Source organism: Bubalus bubalis, chromosome 18, assembly GCF_019923935.1.
Source record: "Bubalus bubalis isolate 160015118507 breed Murrah chromosome 18, NDDB_SH_1, whole genome shotgun sequence".
Classification (NCBI taxonomy): domain Eukaryota; kingdom Metazoa; phylum Chordata; class Mammalia; order Artiodactyla; family Bovidae; genus Bubalus; species Bubalus bubalis.
The window spans coordinates 21,461,671-21,475,539 of NC_059174.1; the positions used below are offsets into that span (position 1 = coordinate 21,461,671).

The 13,869-nt window shown below is 37.3% G+C and overlaps 1 protein-coding gene across 2 annotated transcripts in view; it reads left to right on the top strand.

Moving 5' to 3' along the window:
• The window catches only part of RBL2 (RB transcriptional corepressor like 2), a 46,780-nt gene that overhangs the window by 24,264 nt on the left and 8,647 nt on the right, over positions 1–13,869 (top strand). For both annotated transcript variants that reach the window (XM_006076486.4, XM_025268670.3), the window contains 8 exons: positions 1,379–1,488; positions 2,200–2,303; positions 3,374–3,511; positions 4,308–4,472; positions 5,274–5,385; positions 9,377–9,646; positions 9,840–10,120; positions 10,213–10,389. In XM_006076486.4, coding sequence (XP_006076548.2) covers positions 1,379–1,488; positions 2,200–2,303; positions 3,374–3,511; positions 4,308–4,472; positions 5,274–5,385; positions 9,377–9,646; positions 9,840–10,120; positions 10,213–10,389 — 1,357 coding nt within the window. The remainder of the gene's footprint in view (positions 1–1,378; positions 1,489–2,199; positions 2,304–3,373; positions 3,512–4,307; positions 4,473–5,273; positions 5,386–9,376; positions 9,647–9,839; positions 10,121–10,212; positions 10,390–13,869) is intronic.

The following is a 13,869-nucleotide window of genomic DNA, read 5'->3' on the forward strand; positions in this document are numbered from 1 at the left end:
GTGGGTCACATTTGAAAAGATAGCCAGTTAGATTCACAGCCAATGTAAAACCAATGTAACTTTTCTAAGTTCTATAAAACACCTTTAGCCTGGAAAGGAAGTCAGCTGCCTTTAGTTCCTTTGATCTGTCTGATACTAGTAAGAATATCAGGGAACTTTAGTGAAAAACACAATAGACTGAATTTCATTACCTGTGCATAATTTTTAGCAAATTTATTTGACAAAATTACCTCCAAGACTGCTTCTATTCCTAAACATTTATGATTTAATGACATAGACCCTATGGGAGACCATTTAATTTCTGGCAGTATAGTATAAGAAAGCCCTGTATAAGCATATAGTAATTTCCCACTCATAGCCACACATATTAAATACCAAGGCTGATCAGTTTTCCTGTACATTTTTATGACGTCTACTTTATTCATAAACTCGATTGTGATTGACACCCACTAGGCTTTTTCTGTATGACCTCTTCCTAAGTCATATTGCTCAGATGAATCTTGTTTACCTAGAATTCAGAAGCATTTTTAAATACATTTTAGAAGGCTATCAACCTCTGTGTCTTCCAGATCTCCTTGCAGTCTCTAGGTGTAACAGCTTCTTTAATCTTAAATACCATTAGTGGGGTTAAATATTGCCAGTGGATACTAGGTAGAACAAAAGAGTCCTGTTTTTGTAACCTCTGTGTGTATTCATAAATAAAATTCTGCTTACATATGATATTCAGTAGCCATTAGTATCAGGACTATAATTGATTTTTACTTCCTTTGTAACTTTCTAAACTTGCTGCATTTCTACAGTGACTATATATGTTTATGATCAAGATAAAAACATAGTTATTACAAAAACCCACATGGTGATCATTTATATTATGCTTCTGAATTGAACATATAGTGCCTTTCAAGTAAAACTAGAAAAATCAATGAAATAATCTTCATTTTGGAGGAAAAAATGTAGCATGCCAGTAATGATTTATATGCCTTTGTTTTAGTATAGATCACATAACCCTTCATTCTGTTTCCTTCCAGGAGTCCTTAGTAATAGTTGTGCTGCTATCTGGGGAAAGAGTTGAGGGCAGTTTTGTGTGTCAACAGTGATTGCAGATGTGTAGGGTAGGTGGGGGCCAGTCACGTGCATCAAATGGGCACTGGTCAGAGTTGCTCCATGGAATCAATATTTTTCATTCAAATGGTAATACTAACAGCTTTGATAAGGAAGTATGGGATTGCCTGGATTAATTGGGATGTGTATAGTTTCTGCTCAAAGTATTTGATATTTACAGGTTAAAATTACTCTGAAACTCCAGAGTTGTAAACAGTTTATCACTTTGTGACTTGGCAAGACCCTTAAATCAGATAATTTCTTCTTCTTTTTTTAGGTCATGTTCCAGAGATCCAACCCAGGCTATTGCCAACAGATTGAAAGAAATGTATGAGATATATTCTCAGCATTTCCAGTCAGAGGAGGATGGCAGTAATTGTGCTAAAGGTAAGGCTTAATATTACCCATATTGTTCTCATTTTTGAAATTTAACTATTAATATGTGGATTTTTTTGGAAACCGACTTAGAAATTGACTCTAGTCTGAGGGCCACAATACGGATATCCAACTTTTCTGTCAACCAACCGATTTCTGGGCTAATCTCAATAAGAGAGAAATTTTAGATTGATAATCTTTATTATGTTGGACTTCTGGCACTTAAAAAATCTTTAATTTTCATTTGTAGACTGGATATTAAGTATAGAACTATAGTGATTCCTCATAATATTAAAACAAGGACCGAAGATATAGCTGTTACCTGCCCAGGCTTGTTGTTGGAGTTGTTTGATGTCATGAAGTATGAGGACCAAATAGGAGTGCAGTAGCAAGCCAGTTACATGCCTCTTAGCATAGAGCTGCTCTATTCGGAATTAAAAAAAAAAAGTGTGATCTTGATGGAATGCTATTACAGTTTTTATGTACAAATTTTATTTCCAATTTTAGAAAAACTTCAGTGTTACCACGAAGAAAATGTTAAGGAATCTTAGGGACGGTTGAAATAGTAGCTCTGGGAAGTACGTACATATATATGAAGTGTTGGGGTTGGTTTTTAAATTGTATTCTGTGGGTAGGGGATGGGATAGACCCTCATTTTCCACAATACTTACGTTCTTTGCATGTGACTTTTGTGTGTTTTTTTTTTTATTATTATTTATTCAGATATTGCCAGCAAACATTTTCGTTTTGCAGAGATGCTTTACTATAAAGTATTAGAATCTGTTATTGAGCAGGAACAAAAAAGACTGGGAGACATGGATTTATCTGTGAGTAAATAACCAATGTACTGAGCAGCACAGTAAATTGTAGTTCCCTTTCGGCCCAACCCACCAAGAAAACAGCCGCTATTGAAAAAATAATATATGACTTTGAGGGAATAAGACTGTCGTCTAAGGAGACTTGTGTTCTGAGCCTCTCATCTCCGGTTGCCCCCTTAGTGTCTCTCATTGCAGCAGGCTGTGTGTTATCGCTTAGAGATTCTGTGGGTAATGAGACTCCTTAGTCAAGGTTAACACATTCAGACTTAGCCTTAATTGAGGTTTTTAAATAACATGGAGTTTTAATTCAAGCCTTGTATAGAATAAATTGAGTATTGACTATATAGGAATTTAACATAAATATTCAACCATTGATCTTTGACTAAGGTATTTTTTCTAGATTGTGGAAGTAATGCTTGCTTTTAATGACCTCAATAAAGATAATTTAAAAATAAATTAACTTTAAATAACATTTTAATGAAAACTGTAAAATTGACAAATAATGGTTCTGACTCCTTATAACTATCTACACTACTTTTATTCTGAATAAAAATATGGCTGCGTATACAATGGAATGTTAACCATAAAATTAGGATGAAATTCTGCCATTTGCGTGGTGTGGATGGACCTAGAGAATACTAAGTGAAATAATGTCACTTACATATGTAATCTTAAAAATGTGCAAAACAGAAACAGACTCACTGGTACAGAAAACAAACTTGTGGTTACCGAAGGGGAGAGGGAAGTAGGAAGGGATAAATTAGGACTATGGGATTAACTATTACAACTGCTATATACAAAACAGATAAGCAACAGGATATTCTGTATAGCACAGCAAATTATAGCCATGGTCTTATAATAGCTTATTTCTAGAGTGTGATCTGCAAAAATACTGAATCATTACACTGTACACCTGAAACTAACATAACATTGTAAATCAACTGAACATCAATAAAAATAGTATATGGTTGTAGACATTTAAAAGGCTGTTTTAGGACAGTTTTTCTATTTTTTAACTTTTGAGACATACAGAAGAGTGTAAAAATGCTCCTACCTGTTGACGCTCTGTTTTCTTATAGGGCATTCTGGAGCAAGATGCATTCCACAGATCGCTCTTGGCGTGCTGCCTTGAGGTCGTCACTTTTTCTTATAAGCCTCCTGGGAATTTTCCATTTATTACGGAAATATTCGACGTGCCACTTTATCATTTTTACAAGGTATTTTTGAAAATCTGATACTGATGAGGAAATTGTAGAACAGAGTAACATTTTGTCGTTAGTCATCTAATCCATTTTAATATGGAAGTACATTTCTTCTGTTTTTAACTACATATTTAATAATTTGCACTCTAAATGGGGAGCAAAGAATAGGAGAGTCTTAAGAACTATATAAATTCTTTTAATGTGTATAGACCTATTTTGTATAAAAGTTTCATATGGTTCCTCCATAGAATACTTTCTTTTTATAAAGTAAGAAAGTTTATAAAAAGTAGCAAATTATCACTAGCTAATCATGATAGCAACCTTTTTAATTTTATGATAATTAAATGAAAGTGTATTTCAGAAAAGAACTTTTCACATGTCATATAGAGGCACACAGTCACAGCACTGATTTGGTTTCCCTCTTGATATTGATTTAGTATACAAACTCATCTTAATTCTCATACACTAGTCAAAACTAATTTTTATAGTGGCATAGACTGTTCCATTTTTAAATACATTTTGAGTCATGTTTCTTAATCTCAATAGACAGAGCATGTTTTTTAATTGAAAGATTTTTGAAATGTATTACTGTACAAAAGATTTTGATGGTTCATACCTGTAGTTTAAATAATTATTTATTTAGGTAATGAAGAGCAGCTGTTTCAAAATAGTATTCTTTAACCTTAATTTTTTGTGAATTGACTTCTGTTTCTATAAATATGTAAAAAATATTGAAATATGTTTGCCACCTGAATAATTTTCTTGTTAAAAGTTATTACTAAACAAACCAAGACATTTTTAAACATTTCAGGTAATAGAAGTATTCATTAGAGCAGAAGATGGCCTTTGTAGAGAGGTGGTAAAACACCTTAATCAGATTGAAGAACAAATCTTGGATCATTTAGCTTGGAAACCAGAGTCTCCGCTCTGGGACAGAATTAGAGACAATGAAAACAGAGTTCCCACATGCGAAGAGGTTTGTGAAAAGATCTTAACATCTTTCTGTGACAAAAAGCCTACCAACGTCTATCCTATTCATAATTCTCTTTCACTGATCACAGTTAAACTTAGCATCTTGCTCATAAGTGTGGGAGGGTAACAGCTGGGTGTAATTTGGTACAGTCACCTCTGTATCTATGAGGAAACAAGAGTCAAATGATTAGTGCCTGCCCCAAGGTTTAGTGACAGAGTAAGAATTCAGTGTTCTGTCTTGATTTTCTAAACAAGTTTCTATACTTTAAAATGGTTGATTGTCTCATTCTCCAAATGAGTAATGAAGGTTAATTTGTATTTAGTATCCAGTTACTAGGTTTGAATTTTTTAAACCTGCCAGACTTTTTTTTAAAGATTTACTTATTATTTTGTTTGGCTGTGCTGGGTCTTCATTGCTGCACTTGGGCTCTCTGGTTGCTGCAAGTAGGGGCTGCTCTCTAGTTGCAGTGTGCAGGCTTCTCATTGGGTGAGTTCTCTTGTTGCAGAGCACAGGCTCCAGGGTGCACGGGCTTCAGTAATTGCTCGGGGGCATGTGGGATCTTCCTGGACCAGGGATCGAGTCATGTTCCCTGTATTGGCAGGCAGATTCCTATCCACTGCACCACCAAGAAAGTCCCAGAATTTTTTTTAACTTCAGTATGAAAGTGAAAAAGATAGGTGATTTTATTTAGGTGAAAAAACTGATGAGCCAAGATAATTTCCCTTTGGCTTAGATTATTTTTTGGTGTTTAAAAAAAAAAAACTTTTTTGAATAATGGTATTTTGTGTAAACATTTCTTAATAGGTCATGCCACCTCAGAACCTGGAAAGAGCAGATGAAATTTGTATTGCTGGCTCCCCTCTGACTCCCAGAAGGGTGAGTGAAGTCCGTGCTGATACTGGAGGACTCGGAAGAAGTAAGTTTAAAATACTAGGGGAAGTATTTTGGGGATTTAAATTCCATCCAAAACTACAAGTGAAGTTAGTAGGGTATATATTCTATATATAGAAGAAAATAATCCGTGCATTATAGTGTCACATGGATCAGTTAAAGAGCACAGGAAAATGTATGATAAGTATCTTTTTAAAATAGATAGAATACTATATATTGATGTGATTCCTATTTTTTAAGTATATTTTTTCCTATAAACACACAAAAGGGCTGAAATGGAAAAACCAAACCATAAATGATTATTGTTGGGTAATAGAATTCCAGGTTATTTCTATGAAGTTTTTAAGATGAATATGTATTACTTCTAAAATCAGAAGAAACAGAAAAAGGTTTCTTAAAGATGGAGTCTATGATGTAATTAGGTATAGACGAGCCAGTGAGTTGAGAGGACTGAATGGCCTGAGTGTGTTCAGTTTTTCATTTTTTTGACTATGCCTTGCTGCTTGTGGGATCTTAGTTCCCTGACCAAGGATTGACCCTGGCAGTGAAATCTCCAAGTCCCAACCCCGGATCACAGGGAATTCCCAGGCACGTTTAGCTTTGACTCTTGTCAGTTGAGCAGTGCTACCTACCCTGGTTAACATCACAGCATTGCTGGCCCCGAGGTGCAGCAAAGGGAATTTTTGCTGTTCATCTGGTTACAGTTTCAGGTCAGTTCAGTCGCTCAGTCGTGTCCGACTCTTTGCAACCCCATGAATCGCAGCACGCCAGGCCTCCCTGTCCATCACCAACTCCCGGAGTTCACTCAGACTCACGTCCATCGAGTCGATGATGCCATCCAGCCATCTCATCCTCTGTTGTCCCCCTTCTCCTCCTGCCCCCAATCCCTCCCAGCATCAGAGTCTTTTCCAATGAGTCAACTCTAGACAGCTCTTTATAACAGTTGCCAAGTGCAACACATACTTCAGATAAAACTACTTTTTTAAAAGCATTCTGTAAATCCAGAGAGTTCTAAATCGTTAGATGCTATTAGAAAGATATTATTTCTAGATCAACATTTTAATGTAATTGATAAGCACTGGCTATAGAAGATCAGTTTTAAAATCAGAAATCACTCTATGTCAGTGTATAGTCAATGGATATGAATCATCTGTATGAAAATGTCCTCATTTTTTAAAGAGGAGGTATAATGGCTTAACTTTTTCTGCTTGTTATTCACTTTAAACTTCATTTTTTGTACTTATCACTTTTCCATATTCATGCTGCTAAGCTGCTGCTAAGTCGCTTCAGTCGTGTCGGACTCTGTGCAACCCCATAGACGGCAGCCCACCAGGCTCCCCTGTCCCTGGGATTCTCCAGGCAAGAACACTGGAGTGGGCTGCCATTTCCTTCTCCAATGCATGAAAGTGAAAAGTCAAAGTTAAGTCGCTCAGTCGTGTCTGACTCTTAGTGACCCCATGGACTGCAGCCTACCAGGTTCCTCCGTCCATGGGATTTTCCAGGCAAGAGTACTGGAGTGGGTTGCCATTGCCTTCTCCACCATATTCATGAGGTCTTTTAATATTTTACAAGATAATGATCATAATTTGAAACACAAAAAACTGTATTGAAGTATAGTTGATTTACAATATTGTGTTAATTTCTGCTATCTAGCAAAGTGACTCAGTTATACATGTATATATATTCTTTTTTCATATTCTTTTCTATTATAGTTTAGCACAGGATATTGAATATAGTTCCCTGTGCTATACAATAGAACTATTTTGTTTATCCAGAGATAATGATCATAATTAATGTATTCTTCTTAACTCTGCAACTTTGTTCCAGATGTAAATCTAGTTAATTTGTTTCCTTTTGTATCATCAAGAAATTGAAATGTTAAGTCACAGTCTGTCAGAAATACTCCTGTCAATCCTCTTATGTCCTCCCTGCTGCTGCTAAGTCACTTCAGTCTCGTGTCTGACTCTGTGCGACCCCATAGACGGCCTCCCACCAGGCTCCCCTGTCCCTGGGATTCTCCAGGCAAGAATACTGGAGTGGGTTGCCATTTCCTTCTCCAATCCATGAAAGTGAAAAGTGAAAGTGAAGTTGCTCAGTCGTGTCTGACCCTCAGTGACCCATGGACTGTAGCCTACCAGGCTCCTTTGTCCATGGGATTTTCCAGGCAGGAGTACTGGAGTGGGTTGCCATTGCCTTCTCCGTATGTCCTCCCTACATATATTTTAATACTTAAAACCCACTCATGTGCAGTTTTTACAGCTAGACATGGAAAAGAGAAAGGGATGCTTCTCAAAAATTCAGATTGGTGTGGATTCAAACTTAACAATAGACGAAGCTACAGTGGTTAACAGAGTTTCTGTTTGGGATGTTGAAAAAGTTTTGGGGAAAGATGGTGGTGGTAGTGGTGGTCTGCACAGTAAGTGAAAGTCACTTAGTCATGTCCAACTCTTTGCGACCCCATAGACTATACAGTCCATGGGATTCTCCAAGTCAGAATACTGGAGTGGGCAGCTATACCCTTCTCCAGGGGATCTTCCCAACCCAGGGATCGAACCGAGGTCTCCCGCATCGCGGGCGGATTCTCTACCAGCTGAGCCACTAGGGAAGTCCAAGAATCCTGGAGTTGGTAGCCTATCCCTTCTCCAGTGAATATTCCCAACCCAGGAATCGAACTGGGGTCTCCTGCATTGCAGGCAGGTTCTTTACAAGCTGAGCTATCAGCAAAACCCTCTGTGAATGTGATACCACTAGATTGTATACTTAAAAATGGATAAAATGCCAAATTACATGTATTTTATCACAACTTAAAAAAAAAGTGATGTAATATACCCCAAACCATTGAACTGTACAATCTAAGTGGGTGAAATATATGTGAATCATATCTCAGTAAGGTTGTTTAAAGAATAGTAAACTAAGCTGGTTGCTGCTGCTGCTGCTAAGTCGCTTCAGTCGTGTCCGACTCTGTGCGACCCCATAGATGGCAGCCCACCAGGCTCCCCCATCCCTGGGATTCTCCAGGCAAGAACACTGGAGTGGGTTGCCATTTCCTTCTCCAATGCAGGAAAGTGAAAAGTGAAAGGGAAGTTGCTCAGTCGTGTCCGACTCTAGCGACTCCATGGACTGCAGCCTACCAGGCTCCTCTCTCCATGGGATTTTCCAGGCAAGAGTACTGGAGTGGGGTGCCATTGCCTTGTCTAAAACATGTATGTCCATTCTTACTGAATAACATTATTGTATTTTAGTAACTTTCTACATGTAAAAAATGACAATGATGAAAATGCATAAAATGGAGAGTAAATGCCCCAAATGTTACCATAGTAATTTCAAGTCCATCAAGTCTTCATATCAAGTAGTAGCTTTACAGTGAAATCGTGTTATCTGAGTGTTAGGTAGAAACTGAATATGGTAGAAAAATAGTTATTCAAAATGCCCCTAAATCATCCAGACCTCATGGGAGTGGAGGGAAAAGTCTTGTTTGATTTAGCAAAAGATGTAGTGAAAAAAGCAACAGTGTGAGACAAATAGAGAAAAATCCTTCCTTTAAATTTTGCTCTTGGTAGTATTCAGTTCGGAGAAGGCAATGGCAACCCACTCCAGTACTCTTGCCTGGAAAATCCCATGGATGGAGGGGCCTAGTGGGCTGCAGTCCATGGGGTCACTAGGAGTTAGACATGACTGAGAGACTTCACTTTCACTTTTCACTTTTCATGCATTGGAGAAGGAAATGGCAACCCACTCCAGTGTTCTTGCCTGGAGAATCCCAGGGATGGCAGAGCCTGGTGGGCTGCCATCTATGGGGTCGCACAGAGTCGGACACGACTGAAGTGACTTAGCAGCAGCAGTAGCAGTATTCAGTTGAATTTTCATTCATTGAATTTAGCTATGATGTGACGCCTGTTATTTTTGTTTTTCAGTTATAACATATTTCAAACAGTTGTGAGCATAATACCTTGGATGGAAGTCAGATGTGTCTCCTTGAGTTAAGTGGTTCAATCTTTTCTTTTCTCTGACCCTAGGCATATCGTCTCCAACCACACTGTATGATAGGTACAGCTCCCCAACAGCCAGTTCTACCAGGAGGCGGCTATTTGTGGAGAATGACAGCCCCACTGATGGAGGGACCCCCGGGCGCACTCCCCCGCAGCCTCTAGTCAATGCTGTCCCCGTGCAGAATGTAGCCGGGGAGGCTGTATCTGTCACACCGGTTCCTGGACAGACCTTGGTCACCATGGCAACAGCCACAGTCACAGCCAACAACGGACAAACAGTGACCATTCCTGTACAAGGTAACAAAGGCAGAGTTGGATATTGAGTTCTTTCTCTGGCATTTATTACTTGAGATTTGGCTGGAATGATGATACAAGACAAGCACGGACTGGGAAAGGGGTTGGGAGAGGAAAAATGGGAAACCTCTGCCTGGAGAATCTGGTATTAACAACATTTTCTTTGTGCTTTTTTTTTCTTTGAAACAAACTTTAGGTATTGCCAATGAGAATGGAGGAATAACATTCTTCCCAGTCCAAGTCAATGTTGGGGGGCAGGCGCAAGCTGTGACCGGCTCCATCCAGCCGCTCAGTGCTCAGGCCCTGGCTGGAAGCTTAAGCTCGCAACAGGTGACAGGAACAACCTTGCAAGTCCCTGGTCAGGTGGCCATTCAACAGATTTCCCCTGGTGGACCACAGCAGAAACAAGGCCTACCTTTAACCAGCAGCAGTATCAGACCCAGGAAGACAAGCTCTTTATCGCTTTTCTTTAGGAAGGTAATTTTTCACTTACCCTCACCAGGTCTAGAACTCAGCAAATACAAGGGTTAGATAAAGTTTGAGATATAATATTTTTGTTTATCTACTAGGTTTATCACTTAGCAGGTGTCCGCCTTCGGGATCTTTGTGCTAAATTGGATATTTCAGATGAACTGAGGAAAAAAATCTGGACCTGCTTTGAATTCTCCATAATTCAGTGTCCTGAACTTATGATGGACAGACATCTGGACCAGTTGTTAATGTGTGCCATTTATGTGATGGCAAAGGTGAGTACCACTGGGAATATAAAAGGAAAAAGCTGCTACTTCCTCATTCTTAGAACACTTTTAAGAGCTTTACTAAGGTAAAATTCACATACTGGATAACCCACCCATTTAAACTACACAGTCAGTGGATTTTAGTTCAGATACGTGTGACGAGCACCGCAGTCAGCTTAGAATAGCATGCTCCATTGTATGAACATATGACGCTTTATCATCAGTTGATGGACATTTAGATTGTTTTTACTTTAGGGCTATTATAAATAATGCTGCTAATGAACACGTGTATATAAGTTTCTGCATGGACATTTTTTCATTTCTCTTCTGTATATACCTTGGAGCATATTGCTGGGTCACGTGGTAAACTCCATTTTTAACTGCTTGAGGAACTGCCAGACTGTTTTCCAAAGTCACTGCACCATTTTACAGTTCCACAGATAAAATAATTTATTGAGGTGAAACTCACATAACATTATGCATTTTAAAACAAATGGTCCATTAAAGTTTTAAAATCGATAACTTTTTTCTTCTTTTTCAAGGTTTGGCTAGTCTAAATTGCTTGACATTCTTGATGAATTTTAGAATCAAATTGTCTATTCTTCTAACAAAGAAGTCAGGTGGGGTTCAGATAGAGATTATGTTGAATCTGTAGATTAGTTTGAGGAGTATTGTTATCTTAACCATATTTTACCTCCTGATTAATGAACATTTCGGGCCTATGCTTTTCTTTGTGGGTAGTTTATTGCTGAATGATTCTTTTTTCCTGGTTACAAGTCTATTCAGATTGTCTATTCCTTCTAGAATCAGTTTTGGTAGTGTGTATCTTCCAAGGAATTTGTTTTCTCCAGGCTTTCTAATTTGTTGGCACCATTGTTTATAATATTCCTTTTAGTTCTTTTTATTCTTTGTCAGTAGTAATTTGACAGTCTTCTTTAAAAATTTTGGTCAGTCTAGCTGAAAATTTTGTTGGTTTTGTCAAAGAACCACTTTCTGATTTATTATTATATGCTCTAATCTTTACTATTCCCTTCTTTCTGCTTGCTTTTGTTCTTTTTGTTTTCTCAAGCTCTCTTGAGGCTTATTTATGTTTTTTGTTTTCCTGGCTGTGCCACATGGCTTATGGGATCTTAGTTCTCTGATCAGGGATTGAAGCCAGGCTTTTGGCAGTGAAAGTGCCAAGTCCCAACCACTGAACCACCAGGGATTCCCTAGGCTGTGTTTGCCTTTTTTTTTTTAGTGTCTTAAGATGGATGGATAGGTAATCTTTCTTTTTTCTTACTATGGGCATTAAGAGCTATAGATTTCCCTCTAGGCACTGCTTTAGCTGTATCTCATAAATTAGGGTATGTTGTGTCTTTATTTCACTCATCTCAAAGCATTCTCTAATGTCTTTTGACTTACTGGTTATCTAGGTGTGTTGTTTAATTTCCATGTATTTGTGAGTTTCTCAAATTTCTGTTAATTTCTAGTTTCAATCCACTGTGCTTCCAAAACACACTTTGTATTAGTTACTTTAATCCTTTTAAATTTATTGAAGTTTTGTAGCCTAGCATACAGTCTATCCTGGACAATGTTCAGTGTGCACTTGGGAAGAATATATATTCGTTGTTGGGTGTTACATCTGTTACATCTATAGATGTAAGGTTTTTTAGTTGTTGTTTTTTTTTTCTTAATAGTGTTAAAGTGTTTCTTTGTTGATCTTCTGTCTAGTTGATCAATCCATTATTGCCAGTGGGGTATTGAACTCTGTAAATATTATTGAATTGTCTATTTCTCTATTAATTTCTGTCAGTTTTACTTCATGTATTTTGATGCTCTGTTATTAGGTGTATGTATGTTTTTAATTGTTAGATCTTTCTAATGGATTGACCCCTCATAATTATGAAATGTCCCTCTTTATCGCGAGTAACTTTTTTGTTTTAAAGTCTGTTTTATAGTGTGATCTTTGTATAGCCAGTCAGCTTTTTTGAGTTGCTGTTTGCATGATATGTCTTCTTTCCATCCTTTTCTTTTAAATCTGTTTGCTCTAACCTAAAGTGTGTTTTTTGTATATGGAGTATATAGTTGGATCTCTTTTTTTAAGTAATGTGACAATTTCTTCCTCTGACTGTGTTAATACATTCACATCTAACATTGTTGTAACTGGATTTATGTCTGGCACTTTACTTTTTTTGTCTCCTGTCTTTTAGATCCTCTCCTTCACTGCTTTCATTTCCATGTGCATTCAGTAAATACTTTGTAATGTGGCATTTTAATTTCAGTATTGAGTTTTAAACTTTTTTTTACTAGTGGTTTCTTTACGGTTTTCTATATTTTTGTTTTTGCCCTATCTGCCTTTTTTTGGTCCCATCTTTATTGAGATATAACATCACATTTCTTCACATATATATTGGCAATATCTAATCCCTTAAATCTATTTCTCACTTCCACTGTATACTGGTAAGGGATTTGATTTAGGTCATACCCTGAATGGTCTAGTGGGTTTCCCTGCTTTCTTCAATTTAAGTCTGAAATATATCCACAAATTTTAACAAATTCCAAGTAGGACAAATGCAAAGAGCTCCATACCCAGACACATAGTAAAAAAGTTGAAAGCCAAAGAAAGGGAGAATCTTGAAAGCCTCAAGAAAAAAGCAACTTTTTGCTTACTAGGAAACTCTAATCAAGTAACAGATAACTTCTCATTAGAAACTATGGAAGCTATGAAACAGTGAAGAAAGTAAAATCTAAGAATCCAGTATGTAACAAAATTATCTCTTGTAAATGAAGGTGAAAGGAATACAGTCTCAGCTAAACATAAAGACAGAAAACTTGAACCATCTTACATGAAAATACTAAAGCAAGTTCTTCAAGCTAAAAGTAAGTGACCCCACACAGTAATTCAACTACACATGAAAAAACAAAGAGCAGTGGTAAAAATAATTATGCAACTGGAAAGAATACATAATGTGTATTTCTTCTTAACTGATTTTTTTAATTGTATAAAACAACTCTATGTATTCTTGCCACCTCTTCTTAATATCTTAGACAGTGCCTGATGCACTATGGATGGAGGTTCATGACATTGTACAGGAGACAGGGATCAAGACAATCCCCAAGAAAAAGAAATGCAAAAAAGCAAAATAGCTGTCTGAGGAGGCCTTACAAAGAGCTGTGAAAGAAGAGAAGCAAAAAGCAAAGGAGAAAAGGAAAGATATACCCATTTGAATGCAGAGTTCCAAAGAATAGCAAGGAGAGATAAGAAAGCCTTATCAATGATCAGTGCAAAGAAATAGAGGAAAACAATAGAATGGGAAAGACTAGAGATCTTTTCAAGAAAATTAGAGATACCAAGGGAACATTTCATGCAAAGATGGGCTCAATAAAGGACAGAAATGGTATGGACCTAACAGAAGCAGAAGATATTAAGAAGAGGTGGCAAGAATACATAGAAGAACTGTACACAAAAGATCTTGGTATGATCACTCACCTAGAGCCAGAAATTCT